The following is a 20,886-nucleotide window of genomic DNA, read 5'->3' as shown; positions in this document are numbered from 1 at the left end:
TCGCATACTCTAGCCAGGCACCATGGAGGGGCTCGACCTGCATACCTGATCCAGTTTAATCTCAACAACCACTCTCAGAAATGCTATTGTTACCCTCATTTTATAGATAAAGAAAGGAGCCTCAGAGACAGGAAAGAACAGGAGGGCAGAGAGTGGGCTGGGAGCAGGGAGTTCTCATGCGAAATTCATGTGTTGAGCTGTTAACCAGCCTCTGCAAAAGGAATACAGAATGCAGATGGAGAGGCCGACATTGGAGGGGCAAGGCCAGGGGGAGAGGCCGAACTTGGAGGTGCAAGGCTGAGGGGAGAGGCCAACATTGGAGGTGCAAGGCTGTGGGGAGAGGCCAACATTGGAGGTGCAAGACTGTGGGGAGAGGCCAACATTGGAGGTGCAAGGCTGTGGGGAGAGGCCAACATTGGAGGTGCAAGGCTGTGGGGAGAGGCCAACATTGGAAGGGCAAGGCCAGGGAGAGAGGCCGACCTTGGAGGTACAAGGCTGTGGGGAGAGAGGCCAACATTGGAAGGGCAAGGCCAGGGAGAGAGGCCGACCTTGGAGGTGCAAGGCTGTGGGGAGAGAGGCCGACATTGGAAGGGCAAGGCCAGGGGAACAGGTCGACATTGGAGGGGCAAGGCAGGATGGGGAGAAGTAGGGAGGGTGAAGGTGGGCTTGCAGGGTCACCACCTTCAAGCCTGTCTCAGCACCGAGGGAGGGTGGCAGCATCCCCTGGCCCCGACAGAGCTGGCAGCAGGGGAGACTGTGGCTCAGAGTCCTCCAGGTGTGCCCTGCCAGCCCCCTCTCTTCCAGGGCTCCCCCAGCCTTTGCCAGCTAAGGCTGCCAACCGATGAAACAAAAGATGAGTGGTCCTCCTTAATGGGGAAGCATCAGCGCTACCAAGTGTTAAAGAGAGGTTAGCCCCTAATCGAGGCTGGGTAATGAGAAGAATTGAAAGAGTTTTGGAAAGGGGAGAGAATCCCGGGCAACCGTCCAAAGTATTTTGCAGTGTCGGGAAAAATTCCATTTGCAGAGAAGCCTTTGTTATCAGCCCCGAGCAGATTTGTAGTTCTCTCCATCCCAGCCACCCAGAGCTCTGGGCAGTGGGTGTCTTTCCCCCAGGTGTTCTGGGTCCACCTGGGGTGAGAAGATAGGGAGGGGCTCCTATCAGGGCCAGACCCTCCTCTTCCCGCCCTGCTTCAGGCCCCTGCGGGCCGGGAAGCTGATGGATGATGGTGAGGCCTTAGGGTCCCAAAATGAAAATCTGGGGGCCCAATTCAAGAACAGAATGAAGCCAGCCGCGGTGCCTCATGCCTGTAATGCCAGCACTCTGAGAGGCCAAGGCCGGTGGATCACTGGAGGCCAGGAGGGGTGACATAGCAAGACCCTGTCTCTACAAAAAAATAATTAGCCAGGCATGGTGGCATATGCCTGTAGTCCCAGCTCCTTGGAAAGCCAAGAGAGGAGGATGGCTTGAGCCCAGAAATTCAAAACCAGCCTGGACAGCATAGTGAGACCCCATCTCTATAAAAAAAATTTTTTTTAAATTATCCAGACATGGTGGTGCACACGTGTAGTCCCAGCTACTCCAGAGGCTGAGGCAGGAGGATCACTTGAGCCCAGGAGGTTGAAGCTGCAGTGAGCTGTGATTACACCATCACACTGCAGCCTGGGCAACAGAACAAGACCCTCTCTCAAAAAAAAAAAAATCTTAAAAACCAGATACCTGATAAGGCTTCCCACTAAGAGGAAGCTCCTGGAGGCTGCAGAACGTCTGTGTTGGAGACATTCAATGCAGGACTCAGCCATCTGCGCCAGGGAACCTCAGAGACCCGTCTCCTGGGAGGCTGCCTGGGAAGAGTAGGGAAGGAGGGCTCCGAGCCTGCCCCCAGTGCCGGGACCAGCCCAGCAGGTCCCAGGGCTGTCTCCAGAGCTCCCCGCCACCCCTGGTACTGATGGGCCCTCGTCCCTCTGCAGATGACAGTCACGAACGCTACTCCTTCGGACCCTCCTCCGTTCACTCCTCCTCCTCCTCCCACCAATCCGAGGGCCTGGATGCCTACGACCTGGAGCAGGTCAACCTCATGTTCAGGAAGTTCTCTCTGGAAAGGTACCCCAGTGAAGGGGAAGCCGGGGTTGAGGGTGGGGATGGGATAAAGACCCCTTGCCCCCTCGCTCTCTTACAAAGCGGACCATTCATGTGGGCCTTGTTCTGCTAGAGCCAGAACCAGAATTGTAGCATTCCCGAGTCAGAAATCACTTCCTGGCTGGGCACGTTGCTCACACCTATAATCCCAGGACTTTGGGAGGCCAAGGCGGGAGGATTGCTTGAGCCCAGGAGCTCCAGACCAGCCTGGGCAACACGCAAGACCCCATCTCTACAAAATAATTTAAACATTAGCCAGGCATGGTGGCACACACCTGTAGTCTCAGCTACTCAGGAGGCTGAGGCAGGAGGATCACTTGAGCCCAGGAGGTTGAGCCTGCAGTAAGCTGTGATTGCACCACTGCACTCCAGCCTGGGCGACGGAGCAAGACCCTGTCTCAAAAAAAAGAAATCACTTCTTCTGACCTCCCAAGTGTCCAGGTGCAGAAACCGAGGCCCACAGAGGAAGGGGCTTGCCCAAGGCCATGCAGCATGGCAGAGGCAAAGAAGTGGGACCCAGATACCCAGCAGTCCCCATCCATGACACACTGGAGCCCGGTGGGCCGCGCTCAAGAGGACCCTCCTAACATGGCCCTTGCCAGTCCCAGCACGGCCGCTGCGGCCACAGAGGGTGCCTCAGCTCCTCTCCTCATCCGCATTTCTCGCAGCAGGAGCCACTTGTGAGCTCTCACTTCCCTTAGCCATTAAGGGCCTTCTCGGAGCCAGGACACCCAGGCGCCTGATGACCACAGGAGGACATGCCACCGGGGTCCTGGCGCCCACCACCAACCCCCGGTGTGTCCCAGTAGGGCTTTTCTCTTTTCAGCCCAGCTGCCTAACTGACATTCTGTTTCCTGCTGCAGACCCTTCCGGCCTTCGGTCACCTCTGTGGGGCACGTGCGGGGCCCAGGGCCCTCGGTGCAGCACACAACGCTGAATGGCGACAGCCTCACCTCCCAGCTCACCCTGCTGGGGGGCAACGCGCGAGGGAGCTTCGTGCACTCGGTCAAGCCTGGCTCTCTGGCCGAGAAAGCCGGCCTCCGTGAGGGCCACCAGCTGCTGCTGGTGAGGGGATGGCGGCAAGGGAGGTGGCTGCAACTGTAGTGTCAGTGGTGACATTTAGGAGCCCCTAAGCCTTGCATTCAGCCACGGATCCCCGGGCAGGAGGAGGGAGCTGGAAGGTGGTCAGACCATCGGCATTGTGGGGCCCTTCTCTCCCCAGCTCCCCGCCCATGCTTCTGCATCCTGCAAGCTCCCAGGGTGCAGGCAGGAGGCAGGTGCACCCCCCTGAGCAAGATGCTTTTTCCCCCTGTTGGCACTGAGCTAGTCTTTGTTCAGGGAGAGATGATTTTTTTCCCAATGTACAGAGAGCGGTCTCGCTCCTGCAGCTCTGCTGCCTGTGGGGCCAGGAGACAAACGCTGTCTCTGCTCTCCAGCTAGAAGGCTGCATCCGAGGCGAGAGGCAGAGTGTCCCGTTGGACACATGCACCAAAGAGGAAGCCCACTGGACCATCCAGAGGTGCAGCGGCCCCGTCACGCTGCACTACAAGGTCAACCACGAAGGTGAGACCTCCCTCCACCGTCCGGAGCGACCCTTGGCCAGGGAGGCGAGTCTCTGACCTGGACAAGTGACCTCGCCGCCTAGAGCCTCTGCTTGCTCGTCTGTTCAGTGGAAGGCATGGGCACTTCCTGGCAGCATCACGAGGTGCAGGGGCAGGTCTGGGAGAGCACACAGGGATGGCGACAGCCGTGAGCGGGGCTTTGCTGTCTCGCACTGGCTCTTTGGCCACGTCTGCACTCACCTGCCCAGGTGTCTCGGGCTGCCCGCCGGGTCACAGTGGACACGGCATCCCCAGCCTCAGGCACACCTGTTGGAGCCCCGGCTGGCCCAGCTCAGCCCTCTCTCCCTGGCAAGTGGAAGTTGCCTCCTCTCTCGGGCTTCCCATTCCTGATGTCCGTAGGCAGCAGCTCTAGGGTCAGTCTGCCCACGGACTGGGCATGAAGAAACAGAGGTTCCCTGTCAGGTCCTGCTGGGGGATTCCTGGCTTTGTTCAGCGTATCTCAGAAGCCTGCTCACCCACCAGGCCGGGGGCCATAGCAATGGCTACCTGAGCTCTCTGCCTCCTATGAGAACAGAACCTACGAAGAGGACCCTGTTGGAGTGAACTTTCTTTCCCTGGAATTCCAGACTGCAGGGCTGTGCTGCTGCACAACCCTGGGGGGCGCTGCTCACATCATATTCTGTGGCACTGCTGGCCAGGGGGCCCAGAGATTTCTCTACCCAGGACCAAGACCACTGAACCACATCCTGGGCCCCAGGATTCTTGCTCTGTGATCCCCCAGCTCCGGGGCAGGCGGGCCTCACCCTCCCTTTTCACGGGGCCCCCAGCATCGTTTGAATGGGCTCTCCTCCTTCTCGGCCAAGACTCCTGGGCTGTGAGCTCTGAGCTTTGTTTTCTGCTCTGAACAAGTCTGAGTTCTTGTTCTCACCTCTGGGTTTTTCTACATGATTATCTCTGCAGCTGGATCTTATTTTTAACCGCCAGGGCTCATGAATGTTTCAGCAGAGAATAAATAGCCAGTTTCTCTCTATCCACTCCCCAGAGCCGCCTGCTTGAGCTCCTTCCCGGCAATGCCCTGCCCGTGCAAAGACAATAATGATGCTCTGTCCCTACATGCAGGACAGGCTTCTCTCCGATGGTGCACCCTGATCTTCCAGCCCAGCAGAAAATCTGTGGGCCTGCAGAATATGATGTGAGCAGCACCCCCCAAGCCCGGAGCTGCGCAGCAGCACAGCCCTGCAAGTCTGGAATTCCAGGGAAAGAAAGTTCATTCCGGCAGGGTCCTGTGTGCAGGTTCCGTTTTCACAGGAGGCAGAGAACTCAGATAGCGATCACAGTGGCCCCTGGCCAGGTGGATGGGCAGAATTCTGAGATGTGCTGGACAAGGCCAAGATCCCCCGGACGGACCTGACAGGGAACCCCTGTTTCTCCATGCACAGTGGTGGGAACATTGATCAGATAATCCAGCTGGCTGGCACGGCCCTGGAATGTGGGCGTGGACATTCGACAAGCTACTCTGGTTATTAGAACCATTTTAGCTTCCGCAGTATTATACAGCCCTCAGCAGGTGGGGCTGATGTGGGGGTTTATATTATGGTTTGATATCATAGCAGAGCTTGCTGCATTTGTTGCGTTCATGGTTTATGCCCCACTCCCTCACAAAGTATTTGCAAAACTTTACTTGGGAGGTTGATGACATTTAAATAAGGTTAAAACGACATGTGCCATGGTCTCTTTGGGAAACCGTTTGGCAGTATCTTCTAAAGATAGATAGATAGAAGATAGGTAGATAGATAGATAGATAGATAGATAGATAGATAGATAGAAGATAGATAGAAGTAGAAGATAGATAAATAGATAGAAGATACAGAGATAGAAGACAGGTAGAAGATAGATAGATAGATAGATAGATAGATAGATAGATAGATAGATGATAGATAATGGATACATAGATGGATGATGGATGGATAAGTAGATAGATGATTAGATAGATGGATAGATAGATAGATAGATAGATAGATAGATAGATAGAAGATAGATAGATAGTTGATAGATAATGGATACGTAGATGGATGATGGATGGATAAGTAGATAGATGATAGACAGATAGATAGATATTCTATGACCAAGTAATTCCACTTCTGTGTATGTACCCAAGAGAAATGGGCACACATATCCATAGATAGATAGATAATAGGTAGAAAGATAATAGATAGATGAATAGATAGATATTCTATGACCAAGTAATTCCACTTCTGTATATATACCCAAGAGAAATGAGCACATATATCCACAGACAGCAGTGTGTGTGAATAACTCATAGCAGAGTTGTTCACAATAGCCCAAAACTGCAAACAATGCAAATTGCACATGGGAGAATGGATACATCCACATACCATGGAGTACTATACACCAGTGAAAAAGAGCGCCCTCCAGCTACATTGCAGCATCATAGACAAATCTCACAGGCGTAATGTTGAAAAGTGGAAGCTGGAAGTGAAGAGAACATATACTGTTTGGTTCCACTTATATGAAGTGAGATTCAGCCTATTTATAGCAACATCGGTTAGGAAGGTGGTTCCCCTTAGGAAAGGTACTGACAGAGAGGGTTCTGGTTGTTGCTGCCCACACATATACATTTGTGGAAATTCATTGAACTGAGTACTTAAGAATTTATGCAGTTTACTGTTTGCGAGTTGTGCATCAGTGAAAAAAATAAAAAACAAACAAGTGCTGTATAATGGTGGGGAAATATGAAGAGTGTAGCGGGAATGCTAGTAAAGGTGATCATTGCAACTTGGCAAAAATTTTAGCTCTGAGCTTCCTGGCAGCCAAGACAAAAAGGGAAACTGGTTAACAACATGGCTACCTTCACTGGGGAGGTAGAACTTTCCCCTGGCTATGAGCTCTAAGAGCAGCATATTGCACAGGCACGGTGGTGAGGAAAGCTGCTGTAGGAGCAGCTCTGATGGTCGGGGGACCCCATACCGATAGACAGCTGGAGCATCTTTCCCTCCGCAGGGTACCGGAAGCTGGTGAAGGACATGGAGGATGGCCTGATCACATCGGGGGACTCGTTCTACATCCGGCTGAACCTGAACATCTCCAGCCAGCTGGACGCCTGCACCATGTCCCTGAAGTGTGACGATGTTGTGCACGTCCGTGACACCATGTACCAGGACAGGCACGAGTGGCTGTGCGCGCGGGTCGACCCTTTCACAGACCATGACCTGGATATGGGCACCATACCCAGCTACAGCCGGTGAGGCCAGAATCAGGGCGGGGCCTCCGTTTCCCTGAGTCTATGGAGGACCAGGCAGGGGGCTGCGGATGCCACGAACATCAGCAGAGGGGCTTATAGAGAAGCCCAGGCCAAAGAAGGCCACTGCTTTCCCTGTTTCACAGTGAGGTCCCCCCAGGCCCTCCTCCTCCAGGAAGCCCTTCCTGCCTCCTCAGAGATGTTTCTCTCAACCTTCACTAGAATCCTGTAGAATCATTTTCCATCTGGTAGTGACCAGACCACTCAATTCTATGCTGTCTTGCTGGGTTCACTCGTCATTTCTTTTCCATAGACCTCATCCCGACAATGACGTTGTCATTATAACAGCACTAGCCCCCAAGGACTGAGCATAGGTAGTGTGTCGGGCACACAGCAGGCATCTGGAAGCATCTGTAAGACTGTAACACTACACATCCATACCACAGCATCTATGAGACCATAACACCACACCTCAGGCCAGTCCTCGAAGGCAAGCATCATCACACCAGATTTACAGAGGAGGAGACCGTGGCTCAGAGGGGTTCGGCCACTTTGCTGCAGCCCCACAGCAAGCCAGTGCTGGAGGTGGGATCCAAACACAGATACAAGGAGCCACATCTTCTCCCCGGGTGCCCCCTGGGCTCAGAGCGCACACCAGCTACAGGGCCATCCCTACGCAGAGTCGGACACGCGCCCCACCCATGCCAGTGCGGTGCTCCGGCCCCGCTGGCTTCCCGGTGCTTGGCCCTTGAATTTCAGCCCCTGAGGCTCCTCTCTTCGTTCCCCAGAGCCCAGCAGCTCCTCCTGGTCAAACTGCAACGCCTGATGCACCGAGGCAGCCGGGAGGAGGTGGACGGCACCCACCACACCCTGCGGGCACTCCGGGTAGGTCTGCCAAGCACCCTGTGGGGGCAGCAGGGGCAGGGATCTCGCCAGCTTCAAACCTACCTCCCGAGTCTTTTTTAGAGGCAGTAACAAATGCAATCCATCCGTATTGGGATGATGAATTCTAGGGAACTTGGTTCCTTGGTTCCTTAGGAATGAGACGCTCCCTACAGAAGGAACCCCATCCTCTCATGCCCTCCCACAGGTCCTGACTTTCCAGGACAAGGGGTTGGTGTCTGGCCGGGTACAGTGACTCACGCCTGTAATCCTAGCACTTTGGGAGACCAAGGTGGGCAGATCACTTGAGGTCAGGAGTTCAAGACCAGCCTGGCCAACATGGTGAAACCTTGTCTCTACTAAAAACACAAAAATTAGCCAGGCATGGTGGTGGGCGCCTGTAATCTCAGCTACTCAGGAGGCTGAGACAGAAGAATCACTTGAACCTGGGAGGCAGAGGTTGCAGTGAGCCAAGATCGTGCCACTGCACTCCAGCCTGGGCGGCAGAGCAAGACCCTGTCTCAAAACAAAAACAAGGCTGGGCGCAGTGGCTCATGCCTGTCATCCCAGCACCTTGGGAGGCAGAGGCGGGAGGATCATGAGGTCAAGAGATCGAGACCATCCTGGCCAACATGGTGAAACCCCATCTCTACTAAAAATACAAAAATTAGCCGGGTATGGTGGTGCGCCTGTAATCCCAGCTTCTCGGGAGGCTGAGGCAGGAGAATCGCTTGAACCTGGGAGGTGGAGGTTGCAGTGAGCAGAGATCATGCCACTGAACTCCAGCCTGGTGACAGAGCGAGACTCTGTCTCAAAAAAAAGAAGATGAGCCTAGGTTTCTGGCTCCAGCTGGACTGCAGGCCTTTGCTCTACCATCCCTGGTCTCTGTTGAAGCAAATCATCTCTCTCACAAGTCTCCAGGACTCCTCTCCCCTACCCCGCCTGCCCCTGCCTGCCCCTGCCCCTTGCCTGCAGCCTTTTGATTTCCCTAAAAAGCGTTAGCACGGAGGGGGCTTGAGGACAGGTCTCCAGTTCTCACCAGCATCATTGTGTTCTCGCCTCCTGCCAAGCCCAGCAGGGCCTGACTGATTGATAAATTCATTTCAGAACACCCTGCAGCCGGAAGAAGCGCTTTCAACAAGCGACCCCCGGGTCAGCCCCCGTCTCTCGCGAGCAAGCTTCCTTTTTGGCCAGCTCCTTCAGGTAAGGCTCTCCGGAGCACCTACCGACTTTTCAATCATATTCTGCTGTGGCCCTGCCCTCTCCCCACTGAGAAGAGACACCCGAATCAAAATAACCATGCTTTGTGTTTGTACACCACTTGCAACTCTTCACAGTGCCTCACATCTCCTGTCCCGTTTTATCCTCTCAGTGACAGGTGGGTAGACAATCTCTGTGCCTGTGGGAAGCAAATCCCACTTTCATAAAAGATTGAGGAAACTTATGGTGAAAAGAAACTGGAGTTAGCTGTTCAGATACTAATAGAAAGATCAGAAGCAGTGTATCAGGAGATGAAAACAAACATCCTAAATATCTAGGCCAGATCAGGTCCTCATTAATTGAGCATTCAACTTATCTGAGCATCCCAGCAGCCAAGGAAAAAAGGGAACCCAGCAGAGTCTTTCAATCTTATCTGTCTTGGGAAACATTTTAGCAATCAAGACCAGAAAGGACTTTTCCCTTCTACTTAATTCTAAAAGGGATTTTTTTTTTTTTTTGACGTGGATCATTATACAAAGAACATTGACTAGCATCGTGTGTGGTATCTTCAGAAATGGTTTCTCGTAAATGCAGAAACACTCTTTGGGATCGTTTCTTGTATCGCCCGTGGACAAAAGCCAAGGGGATAATATGAAAATGTGACCCCATGAGCGTGTTCCTGTGTGGCTGCCTCACTCATTAGACCCCAACGGAGACAGTGTTATGTTCCGCTGCTCCATCTCAACCTTGGAACAGGGAAACCCAGGGAAATTGTGAGCAGTGTGACCCTAAAATCCAGGTAGACACAAACAAGTGGTGGAGAGACACCCAGGTGGAAAGGAACCCTGGCAAAGTCTGAGGGGTTCACGAAGGCAGAACCATTTGAGATGACGCATTTTTACACCCGCATGACATGCAAGAGTGGAACCTTGGGGCCAGGCGCAGTGGCTCACGCCTGTAATCCCAACACTTTGGGAGGCTGAGGCGGGTGGATAACTTGAGGTCAGGAGTTCGAGACCAGCCTGGCCAACATGGTGAAACCCTGTCTCTACTAAAAATACAAAAAGTAGCTAGGTGCAGTGACAGATGCCTGTCATCCCAGCTACTCAGGAGGCTGAAACAGGAGAATCACTTGAACCCGGGAGGCAGAGGTTGCAGTGAGCCGAGATCACACCACTGCACTCCAGCCTGGGTGAGAGTGCAACACTCCATCTCAAAAAAAAAAAAGTGAAACCTTGGGAGTCTCATCCAGAGCCCTGTAGCCAGTTAACAGAGAGCCGGCTGACACCCCAGATGCCATGCGTTTTCCTTCCTGCAGAAGGAAGAGTGTGGAGAGACTCAAAGTAGCCCATAGAATGTGGTGTGAACCTGCTTCTGGGCCCATTGCCAGGGCATCTGTTTCTGCCCTCCAGGACTCAACTCTGTGAATTGTAGAAAAAAGTGGGCACCCCCATTAAACTTAGGGATACCGAAGCAGAAAGGCATGGTGAGCACAGTGTCAGAGGGAGGTGGCATTGTCCAGCACATGCCCAGCAGGGGGACAGTCCCTGCCCACAGGGGTTTCCACCCAGAGGTCTTCACGGCTGGGGCGGCTCAGGTCCCACAGTGCCTGCAGAGCTGCACCTGAGGTTCCCACGGGGATGCAGATGAGCTTGACCCGAGACTCATCCGGCTGCGGAAGACAGCGTGGGCACCGATTCACTCATTTACCTACTGAGAACATCTCTCCAGTGGCTAAAGGGCTCGAGCCACCTGCTGGGAGTCTCCTGCTTTTATAGGGGAAATGACTGGCCCAGGAACCCCCAGGGGCAGAGCAGGGATTTGAACAAGGTCTGGCTTTGCCGGGTTGAGGGCAGCACCCTGTCTGTTTAGAAGTGGAAGCAAAACAGTCCTCCCCCGACCCTCCCTCTTCTCCTCCAGTTCGTCAGCAGGTCCGAGAACAAGTATAAGCGGATGAACAGCAACGAGCGGGTCCGCATCATCTCGGGGAGTCCGCTAGGGAGCCTGGCCCGGTCCTCGCTGGACGCCACCAAGCTCTTGACTGAGAAGCAGGAAGGTACATGGGGACCGCCTGGCCCCTCCCACCACTCCCAGCCACAGTCACACATGCCTCACCCTCACCTGGGGGAACATCAGTCCTTGTGAGGGGGCCTGGAAGTCCTCAAAAGGGAGAGGAGGGTGGACACAGGTGGCTCACGCCTGCAATCCCAATGCTTTAGGAGGCCAAGGCTGGAGGATCGCTTGAGGCCAGGAGTTCAAGACCAGCCTGGGCAACATAGTAAGACCCCCATCTCTACAAAAAAATATAACTATGGCCGGGCGCAGTGGCTCACGCCTGTAATCCCAGCACTTTGGGAGGCCGAGGCGGGCAGATCACAAGGTCAGGAGATCGAGACCATCCTGTGAATGGTGAAACCCCGTCTCTACTAAAAATACAAAAAATTAGCCGGGCGTGGTGGCAGGCGCCTGTAGTCCCAGCTACACTAGAGGCTGAGGCGGAAGAATGGCGTGAACCTGGGAGGTGGAGCTTGCAGTGAGCTGAGATAGCGCCACTGCACTCCAGCCTGGGTGACAGAGCGAGACTCCGTCTCAGAAAAAAAAAAAAAAATATATATATATATATATAACTATAAAATATAGAAAAACATTAAAATAAAAACATAAAGCATTAAAAATAAATCTTAAAATATGTAAATAGCTAGGCATGGTGTCACGTGCCTATGGTCCCAGCCACTTGGGAGGCTGAGGTGGGAGGATCACTTGAGCAGGAGGTTGAGGCTGCAGTGAACCAAGATAACATCACTGCAGTCACTCTGGCCTGGGCCATACAGCAAGAATCCTAGCTCTAAAAATAAAAATAAAAGACAAAAATAAATTAAAAGGGTGAGGGAGCCTGGCCTTGGCTGTGAGGACCATGCTGCCTCGGGGTGACATCCCGCCAAGCTCACCCAATAACGACGCTCTCGTGTGGTTGCTTCGCGCCCGGGTGCCCGTGTTAATTGGGGCCGTTTGCTGTGAAGTGTTCGTTTTATTGATTTCTCTACCCACTGAGTGCCACTTGCCATTTATCAACCCGGCGAGGGGCCTCCCGGTCCACCGTCCCCCACCCCGCTGGCCCTGGCTGGCCCTGCTCAGGGAAAGGGAAGCCACACAGCCCTGGCTGGATCTCAAAGGAGGCCTTGGGGTGGCTTCCCGGGCTGGCCCTTTGGACGTTGGAGTGGCCAGGCCAGGGTACAAGAAAAGGCACAAGGGACAAGGGACAGGCTGCCAGTTTCTGGGAGCTGTTTCCTCGGGCTGCCTGGGGGTGGCTTCATCAGAACCCCGGGCTTCTGTGTGGCTCTGCCACCCCAGCCACAGAGGGACTGAGAAGGTGGAACTGAGGCCAAGTCGTCCCTCCCAGTGCTCCTGGGAGACACCCAAGGCCTTGGCCGCTGGTCCTGGTGTCTCGTGGGCACCTGCCGGCACTTGCTTTCCTTGCCCTCGCCCTCCCCTCCGCTGGGCTGTACCCAGTCCATACCCTTCCTCCAAGAAGCCCTCCTTGATCGTCTGCCAAGGCAAACTTTCCCTCCAGAGCTCAGCCAAGGTTCCTGCATTTGTCACACACTCTGCCTGCCCCCCACCACACCTCCCCTCCCTGGCACACAAGCCCCAAGCAGTGCCAGCCCGAGGTGACCTCAGACACTGGATGCCCGGGGCAGCAGCCAGGCCTTCACACTGACGGTGGCTTCCAGGACCCAGCCCAGGGGCCCCGTCCTCCGTGGAAGGTCTTCGGAGCCCCAGGGGTCTGACCGCCACCCTCTCCTGCCCCTGCCAGAGCTGGACCCTGAGAGCGAGCTGGGCAAGAACCTCAGCCTCATCCCCTACAGCCTGGTACGCGCCTTCTACTGCGAGCGCCGCCGGCCCGTGCTCTTCACGCCCACCGTGCTGGCCAAGACGCTGGTGCAGAGGCTGCTCAACTCGGGAGGTGCCATGGAGTTCACCATCTGCAAGTCAGGTGAGCGGCGAGCCACGGCCACCTGGGGAGCCCCGCGGGAGCCATGAACCAGGACGACTTCCCCTCTTCTCTTCCCTCCTCCCCTCTTCTCTTCCCTCCTCCCCTCTTCTCTTCCCTCCTCCCCTCTCCTCTTCCCTCCTCCCCTCTCCTCTTCCCTCCTCCCCTCTCCTCTTCCCTCCTCCCCTCTCCTCTTCCCTCCTCCCCTCTTCTCTTCCCTCCTCCCCTCTTCTCTTCCCTCCTCCCCTCTTCTCTTCCCTCCTCCCCTCTCCTCTTCCCTCCTCCCCTCTTCTCTTCCCTCTTTCCTCCTCTTCCCTCTTTCCTTTCCTTCCTCCTCCCTTCTCCCTCTTCTCTTCTCCCTCCTCCAACTTCTCACTCCTCCCCTCCCCCTCCTCACTTCCCTCCTCCCCTTTCCTCCCCTCCTTTTCTTCTTCCTCATCCTCCCCTCCCTCCTCCCTCTTCTTCCCTCCTCCTCCTCCCCATCACCCCTCCTCCCCCTGGATAGGTGGATGGATGGATGGAAGGATGGCTGAATGGATGATGGGTGACTGGGTGGGTGGACAGATTGATAGATAAATGGGTGGGTGGATGGATGGATGGAAGGATGGGTGGGTGGATGGGTGAGTGGGTGGATGGATGGATGAGTGGATGGATGGATGGATGGATGGATGGATGGATGGATGGATGGATAAGTGGATGGGTGGATAGGTGGACAGATGGGTGGGTGGGTGAGGGGTCGGTAGATGGGTGGGTGGATGGATGGGTAGGTGGGTGGGTGGGTGGGTGGGTGGAACAGGAGATTTATTTAGACTGGTGATCAGCCTTGCACCACGGTGCCTGAGCTGCTTTGTCCAGTGAAAGGTATTGCTGAGAAGCCAAACCATGAGTATTTGCCAAGCACCTGCTCTATGGGCTGCCATGGGGAGTATGGAGAAGGTTAACCTTAGCCCTGCCCTCAAGGAGCTTCACAGTCTAGTCGAGGGGAGACGAGATTCATTTAAACATGGCTGGAAGGGGATCGGACATCGAGTTCTGTAGAGCCCAGAAGGTGGCAGGCAGGGCCTGAGTGGGATGGTCAACCCAAGGCCACCTCGTGCTGCCCTCAGGACTGGCCCCTCTCTCTGCAGATATCGTCACAAGAGATGAGTTCCTCAGAAGGCAGAAGACGGAGACCATCATCTACTCCCGAGAGAAGAACCCCAACGCGTTCGAATGCATCGCCCCTGCCAACATCGAAGCTGTGGCCGCCAAGGTGAGGCGGGGACTGGGAGGTTGGATGGGGCCAGGACCCTCCGTGATGATCCTCATGAGGCCACCTGGGCCAGGGACAAGGGTGGGATGAAGAGTTGCTTTCACCTCCCCGTGGCCAGACCTCTCCTTTTCCCCTTGTCCCAGCAGCTGCCCCGTGTTAACTCCCTCTCTGCGCCCTTGTTCCCTGGGCTCCGAAGTGAGTTTTTATTTTGGAGCTTTCTATTTGTGTTGGCTTCCTGGAGCTGGTGTGTGTTCGCATTATTTAGGAGTGTGTGTGTCTGGTTGTGATAACAAGGGCCAGAGATAGAGAACGAGCTCATCAGCGCGAGAGACAGGATGAACATGAAGGTGACAGGTATTGCATTCACCAAACGAGGGAAAAACGGGGCATCACAAGGGTTATTGGCAACGATGCAAAAAGGTTGTCTGTGTGCAATGTGGAGTCTTTGGAGCCAGACAACGTGACCTAAGCGTTGAGCTCTTCCTCGTCCCAGCACTGGATGAAGAAAAGGCTCTCTGTCCGCGTCACTGGAGGGCTCCCCCAGCTGCCGGGGGCTGGCTCCGTGGTGGACGCTGACCTTGGGGATGGCAAGAGCAGATGGTGGTGTTTTTGTTTTTTTTAAGTCTGGGCCACAGCAGTTTAGGAAATTCTGACAGCTGGAGCGGATAGAAAGTGAGCAGACAGGGTTGGAGCTGAGATTGTTTTTAGCTGAAAAGAAGAAGCCTTCCGGCAGATCTGTGCTGTAGAAATGTGGGCCATGGTCCTACTGGTGGGGAATGGGGAGCAGTGGCCCCGCAGGAGGCCCAAGGAGACCCTGGGTGAGGGGGGTCATTCCCACCTCCAGACACGAGTGCTAGACTGCGTTCAGTTTGTGAAATTCACTGAGCTGCATGCTTAGAATGCTGTGTTTATGTTCTATTCCAATGCAAAGTTTGATGTTTTATTTATTTAGAGACTGGGGCTCGCTCTGTTGCCCAGCCTGGAGTGCAGGGCATGATCCCGGCTTACTGCAGCTGCGACTTCTAGGCTCAAGCAACTCTCCCGCCTCTGCCTCCCGAGTAGCTGGGACTACAGTTACTCACCACCATGCCCAGCTAATGATTTTCTAATTTTTTTAGAGATAGGGTCTTGTTATATTGCCCAGGCTGGTCTCGAACTCCTAGCGTCAAGCAATCCTCCCACCTCCCAAAGTGCTGGGATTGCTGGCATGAGCCACCATGCCCAGCCAACATTTGGTGGAATTTTTTTTTAAGTGATGCCTTCAGCAAAGCAGAAATTGCCCTTTCTCAAAATGATGAGCTCATGGTTGAGAACCTTGCAGATACTCCTGGGACCTGCCAGCCTGGCCGCCTCACCCTTCGTGTGTTCCCTACCCTCTTACTTGAAGGCTGGCTAGGGTAGCAGGTGTTTTGGGGGGTGTGTGTGTGTGTGTGTGTGTGTGTGTGTGTGTGTTTGAGACAGTGTCTCACTCTGTCACCCAGGCTGGAATGCAGTGGCACCATCTCGGCTCACCGCAACCTCCACCTCCCGGGTTCAAGTGATTCTCCTGCCTCAGCCTCCCGAGTAGCTGGGATTACAGGCGTGGGCCACCGCACCCAGCTAATTTTTATACTTTTAGTAGAGACAGGGTTTTGCCTTGTTGGCCCGGCTGGTCTCGAACTCCTGACCCCAAGTGATTGGCCCGCCTGGGCCTACCAAAGTGCTGGGATTACAGGCGTGAGCCACCACGCCTGGCTGGTAGCAGGTGTTTCATTCAAACTCATTCACGCCACCTGGTTCACCCCGTCTGGGGCCTCATTTCTGCCCATGAACATCACTGTGGTCAGCAGAGTCCTGGAGTGTCCAGACTCATGGGGGGGGTCTCATCTCCTGGATCAGCGGCAGGTGGCTTTCAGGGCTCCCGCCCCGCTATAGACCCCAACCCTGCATCCAGGCCCCGCTGCAGGCACCTTCACAGGAGCGGGAGGTGGGTGGGCTGCTGCTGACCAAAGCCGCTGTGCCCGCAGAACAAGCACTGCCTGCTGGAGGCTGGGATCGGCTGCACGAGAGACTTGATCAAGTCCAACATCTACCCCATCGTGCTCTTCATCCGGGTGTGTGAGAAGAACACCAAGAGGTTCAGGTAGGGCTCCCAGACCCCTAAGGGCTGCCCCCTCCTGTCCCTAGCACCCCACCAAGCCTCCATGGATCGCAGGAGGCTTTTGTGCCCCCACCTCATGCACCCCTTTTGTAAACCCTCACCAAGTACGGGACTGACCTTGCAGAGCTGATGCCAAGGACAGCGGCCGAGATAGTGACTCACATATGGGGCGCATCACAGGGCACAAGAGCTGGGAGGGACGGGGCGGAGTGCCCATCACCCAGGGTGGTCCGGGAAGGCCTGGGGGATCCGTCAGCGAGACCCATGGCAGTGAGGGGGGCCTAGGAGATGAGAAAGAAGACGCAATCTGGGCAGCAGGGGAACAGCTGGTGCTCAGACCCTGAGACAGGTGTTTGGGCGGAATGGTGAGGGACGGAGGGGTGAGGGGCGGAGTGGTGAGGGACAGAGGGATGAGAGGCTGGGGAGTGAGGGGCAGAGGGTGAGGGACAGAGGGGTGAGAGGCTGAGGAGTGAGGGACGGAGGGTGAGAGGCTGAGGGGTGAGGGGCGCAGGGGTGAGAGGCGGAGGGTGAGGGGCGCAGGGGTGAGAGGCGGAGGGTGAGGGGCGGAGGGGTGGGGGCGGAGGGGTGAGAGGAGGAGGGTGAGGGGCGCAGGGGTGAGAGGCGGAGGGTGAGGGGCGGAGGGGTGGGGGGCGGAGGGTGAGGGGCGCAGGGGTGAGAGGCGGAGGGTGAGGGGCGGAGGGGTGGGGGGCGGAGGGGTGAGAGGAGGAGGGTGAGGGGCGCAGGGGTGAGGGGCGGAGGCGTGGGGGCGGAGGGGCGAGGGGCGGGGGGCGGAGGGGCGGGGGGCGGAGGGGCGAGGGGCGGAGGGGCGGGGGGCGGAGGGGTGAGGGGCAGCGGGTACAGGCCATGCAGGGCCACGGGAGGCCGCGGCATCTTGTTCTGGGTGCATCTGGAGGCCACTGAAGGTTCTGAGCAGAGGTGTGGCATGGTCCACTTTAGGGTATAAACGCACCTCTCACCTCTGGACACGGGCAGGGTGGCGCTGTGGGCCGGGCTTCTGTCTGAGAGGTGATGAGAGGCAGTCTGACTCCGAATCCGTGTTCAGGGTCGAGCCTGCAGGATTCGGGAAAGGGTTCACTCTGGGGTTCCAGAGAACCAGAGGCTGGGCGCGGTGGCTCACGCCTATAATCCCCACACTTTGGGAGGCCAAGGTGGGCACATCAGCTGAAGTTGGTAGTTTGAGACCAGCTTGGCCAACATGGTGAAACCCCATCTCTACTAAAAATACAAAAAAATTAGCTGGGCGTGGTGGCGGGCACCTGTAGTCCCAGCTACTCGGGAGGCAGAAGCAGGAGAATCGCTTGAACGTGGGAGGGGCAGGTTGCAGTGAGCTGAGATCGAGCCACTACACTCCAGCCTGGGCGACAGAGTGAGACTCCGTCTCAGAAAAAAACAAAAAACAAAACGAAAGGACGGCGCTGAGGTTTGGGGCCTGGGTGATGAGGACAGACTGGCCCTTAAGTGGCTTCATCTCGGATCCCCGCCCCTCCTCGCACGCACCTGCAAAATAAATGTCCTGCCGCCATTTTGCAGAGGGAATCACAGACTGAGAGTTTAGGCCCATTCATTCCTTTTCACCAGATACTCACTGAGCCATTGTGAAGGGTTAGGCTCTGGGGAACCCAGCAGTGAGCAAAAGAGACGGGCATCCCCCTCGATACCTCACACCCGTTAGGCTGGCCAGGACCAAAAGGACAGAAACTGACAAGTGTTGACGAGGAGGGTAGACGTCAGAACCTGGTGCACAGCTGCTGGAAATGCAAAAGAGAGCGGCCACTGTGGAGGACAGCATGGCGATGCCCCCAAAAATTAAAAATAGAATACTATATAATCCAGCAACCCCACCTGCGGGCATATCCCCAAGAGAATTGAGAGCAGGGTCTGTAAGAGACATATACACGCCCGTGTTCACAGCAGCGTTACTCCCAATAGCCAAAACGTAGACGTCACCTAAGGGTCAGTCTGTGGGGAGTGAATACACACAATAGGGCCCATCCATACAGGCTAGGAAGGTGGCAAGAGCTGAAAACCTTGCAAACTGTTAACAAAAAAAGAGTTGAAACAAAGAAACAATAATACATTTAATGCATGAGAAATACTAGCATGGTACACACTTCCCTGATCTGTCCTGCCTGGGAATGTGTTTATGGTGCAGTGTGTATCACAACAAAAATACTGTATGGAGTATTTTTTTTTTTTTTTTTTTTTGAGATGGAGTCTCACTCTGTCACCCAGGCTGAAGTGCAGTGGCACGATCTCGGCTCACTGCAGCCTCCACCTCCCAGGTTCAAGAGATTCTCCTTCCTCAGCCTCCCGAGTAGCTGGGATTACAGGTGCCCACCACCATGCCTGGCTAATTTGTGTATTTTTACTAGAGATTGGGTTTCACCATGTTGGCCAGCTGGTCTCGAACTCCTGACTTCAAGTGATCCTCCTGCCTCGGCCTCCCAGAGTGCTGGGATTACAGGCCTGAGCCACCGCACCCGGCCCATACAGTGGAGTATTATTCAGCCTTGAAAAGGAAGGAGATTCTCACACCCACTCCAACATGGATGAACCTTGAGGGTGTCATTCTCAGTTAAATAAGCCAGTTACAAAAACACACATGCTGTATGTGATTCCGCTTCTGTGAGGTCTCTAGAGCAGTCAGATTCCTAGAGACAGCAAGTAGAAGGGTGGTTCTCAGGGGCTGCAGGAGGGAAGATGGGGAGTGAGTATTTAATGGGCCCAGAGTTGCAGTTTGGGAAGTTGAGAAAGTTCTGGAGATTGGTTGCACAGCGGTGTGAATATACCTCATGCTACTGAACTACTCACTTAAAGAATAGGTAACATGGTTGATTTTATTTTATGCGTACCTTAGCACAATTAAAAATAAAAAGGATGTGGCCGGGAGCGGTGGCTGACGCCTATAATCCCAGCACCTTGGGAGGCCAAGGCAGGCAGGTCATTTGAGGTCGAGAGTTCAAGACCAGCCTGGCCAACAGGGTGAAACACCATCTGTACTAAAAATATAAAAATTAGCCGGGCATGATAGCATATGCCTGTAGTCCCAGCTACTCAGGAGGCTGAGGCAGGAGAATCACTTGAACCCGGGAGGTGGAGGTTGCAGTGAGCCGAGAAAGTGCCACTGCACTCAAGCCTGGGCAACAGAGCAAGACTCCATCTCAATCAATCAATCAATCAATAAGGATGTATTTGGAATTTCCGATGAACAGCATGAAGGGGCACGGTCCCTAGCGTTAAGAGGCACGGACGCTATAGGGAGAAGCAAGGCAGGGAAGGGGTGGGGACCACGGCAGTCAGGGGTGGCCAGACAGGTGGTGCCACACCAGCGCCACGGCCTTGCAGCCTCCACACAGCCCCTGCGTGTCTCCTCCCAGAAAGCTGCTGCCCCGGCCTGAGACGGAGGAGGAGTTCCTGCGCGTGTGCCGGCTGAAGGAGAAGGAGCTGGAGGCCCTGCCGTGCCTGTACGCCACGGTGGAACCTGACATGTGGGGCAGCGTAGAGGAGCTGCTCCGCGTTGTCAAGGACAAGATCGGCGAGGAGCAGCGCAAGACCATCTGGGTGGACGAGGACCAGCTGTGAGGCGGGCGCCCCGGGCAGAGAGACGCTGTGGCAAGGGGCATCCTATGAGACAGGCACCCTGGGCAGAGAGATGCAGTGGGTGCGGGGGGATCCTGTGGTCCACAGAGCTGCCCCAGCAGACGCTCTGCCCCACCCGGTGATGGAGCCCCGGGGGGACAGTCGTGCCTGGGGAGGAGCAGGGTACAGCCCATTCCCCCAGCCCTGGCTGACCTGGCCTAGCAGTTTGGCCCTGCTGGCCTTAGCAGCGAGACAGGGGAGCAAAGGACGCCAAGCTGGAGGCCCGAGGCCAGCCGGCCTCTCGAGAGCCAGAGCAGCAGTTGAATGTAATGCTGGGGACAGGCGTGCTGCCGCCAGTAGGGCGGGGACCCGGACAGCCAGGTGACTACCAGTCCTGGGGACACACTCACCATAAACACATCCCCAGGCAGGACAGATCGGGGAAGGGGTGTGTACCAGGCTATGATTTCTCTTGCATTAAAAGGTATTATTATTTCTTTGTTTCGACCCTTTGTTTGTGAACAGCTTGCCAGGCCTTGAGCCCTTGCCGCCTTCCTAACCTGAAAACCGTGCCCAGTGAGCTTAGCTGGGGACTCAGGCCCCATGTTCCTGGGTAGGGTGAAGGTGGGGTGACCACACACCCCAGGGTCCCAGGACAGGCCTGATTTACCCCTGGGCTTAGGGTAATACTTGCTAATCGCACCCTATGGACTCAAATGCATCCTGATTTGGAAGATCAATAAATTATCTTGTCACCCTGAGAAGGGCCCATCCTCTCACTGACCCTGGGGAGCCCTTGCAGTCTGTGTCTGGCCTGCCCCGTAACTCCAGCCCTGAGGCCAGGCCCCCGTCACTCAGCTCTT

The 20,886-nt window shown here is 55.4% G+C and overlaps 1 protein-coding gene across 8 annotated transcripts in view; it reads left to right on the top strand.

The window, feature by feature from the left end:
• Positions 1-20,524, top strand: part of CARD11 (caspase recruitment domain family member 11) — a 137,335-nt gene extending 116,811 nt beyond the window's left edge. For all 8 annotated transcript variants that reach the window (XM_518943.8, XM_016957037.4, XM_054687365.2 and 5 more), the window contains 11 exons: positions 1,969-2,101; positions 3,001-3,202; positions 3,574-3,700; positions 6,721-6,961; positions 7,747-7,843; positions 8,948-9,043; positions 10,961-11,096; positions 12,855-13,034; positions 14,159-14,283; positions 16,290-16,405; positions 19,822-20,524. In XM_518943.8, the coding sequence (XP_518943.3) occupies positions 1,969-2,101; positions 3,001-3,202; positions 3,574-3,700; positions 6,721-6,961; positions 7,747-7,843; positions 8,948-9,043; positions 10,961-11,096; positions 12,855-13,034; positions 14,159-14,283; positions 16,290-16,405; positions 19,822-20,026 (1,658 nt within the window). In that variant the 3' untranslated portion in view covers positions 20,027-20,524. The remainder of the gene's footprint in view (positions 1-1,968; positions 2,102-3,000; positions 3,203-3,573; positions 3,701-6,720; positions 6,962-7,746; positions 7,844-8,947; positions 9,044-10,960; positions 11,097-12,854; positions 13,035-14,158; positions 14,284-16,289; positions 16,406-19,821) is intronic.
• Positions 20,525-20,886: the final 362 nt, after the last annotated feature.

The sequence above is a fragment of the Pan troglodytes genome, chromosome 6, assembly GCF_028858775.2.
Source record: "Pan troglodytes isolate AG18354 chromosome 6, NHGRI_mPanTro3-v2.0_pri, whole genome shotgun sequence".
In the NCBI taxonomy this organism is placed as follows: domain Eukaryota; kingdom Metazoa; phylum Chordata; class Mammalia; order Primates; family Hominidae; genus Pan; species Pan troglodytes.
Note: the sequence above shows the minus strand (reverse complement) of the source record. Positions and strands in the feature narration are given on the sequence as shown.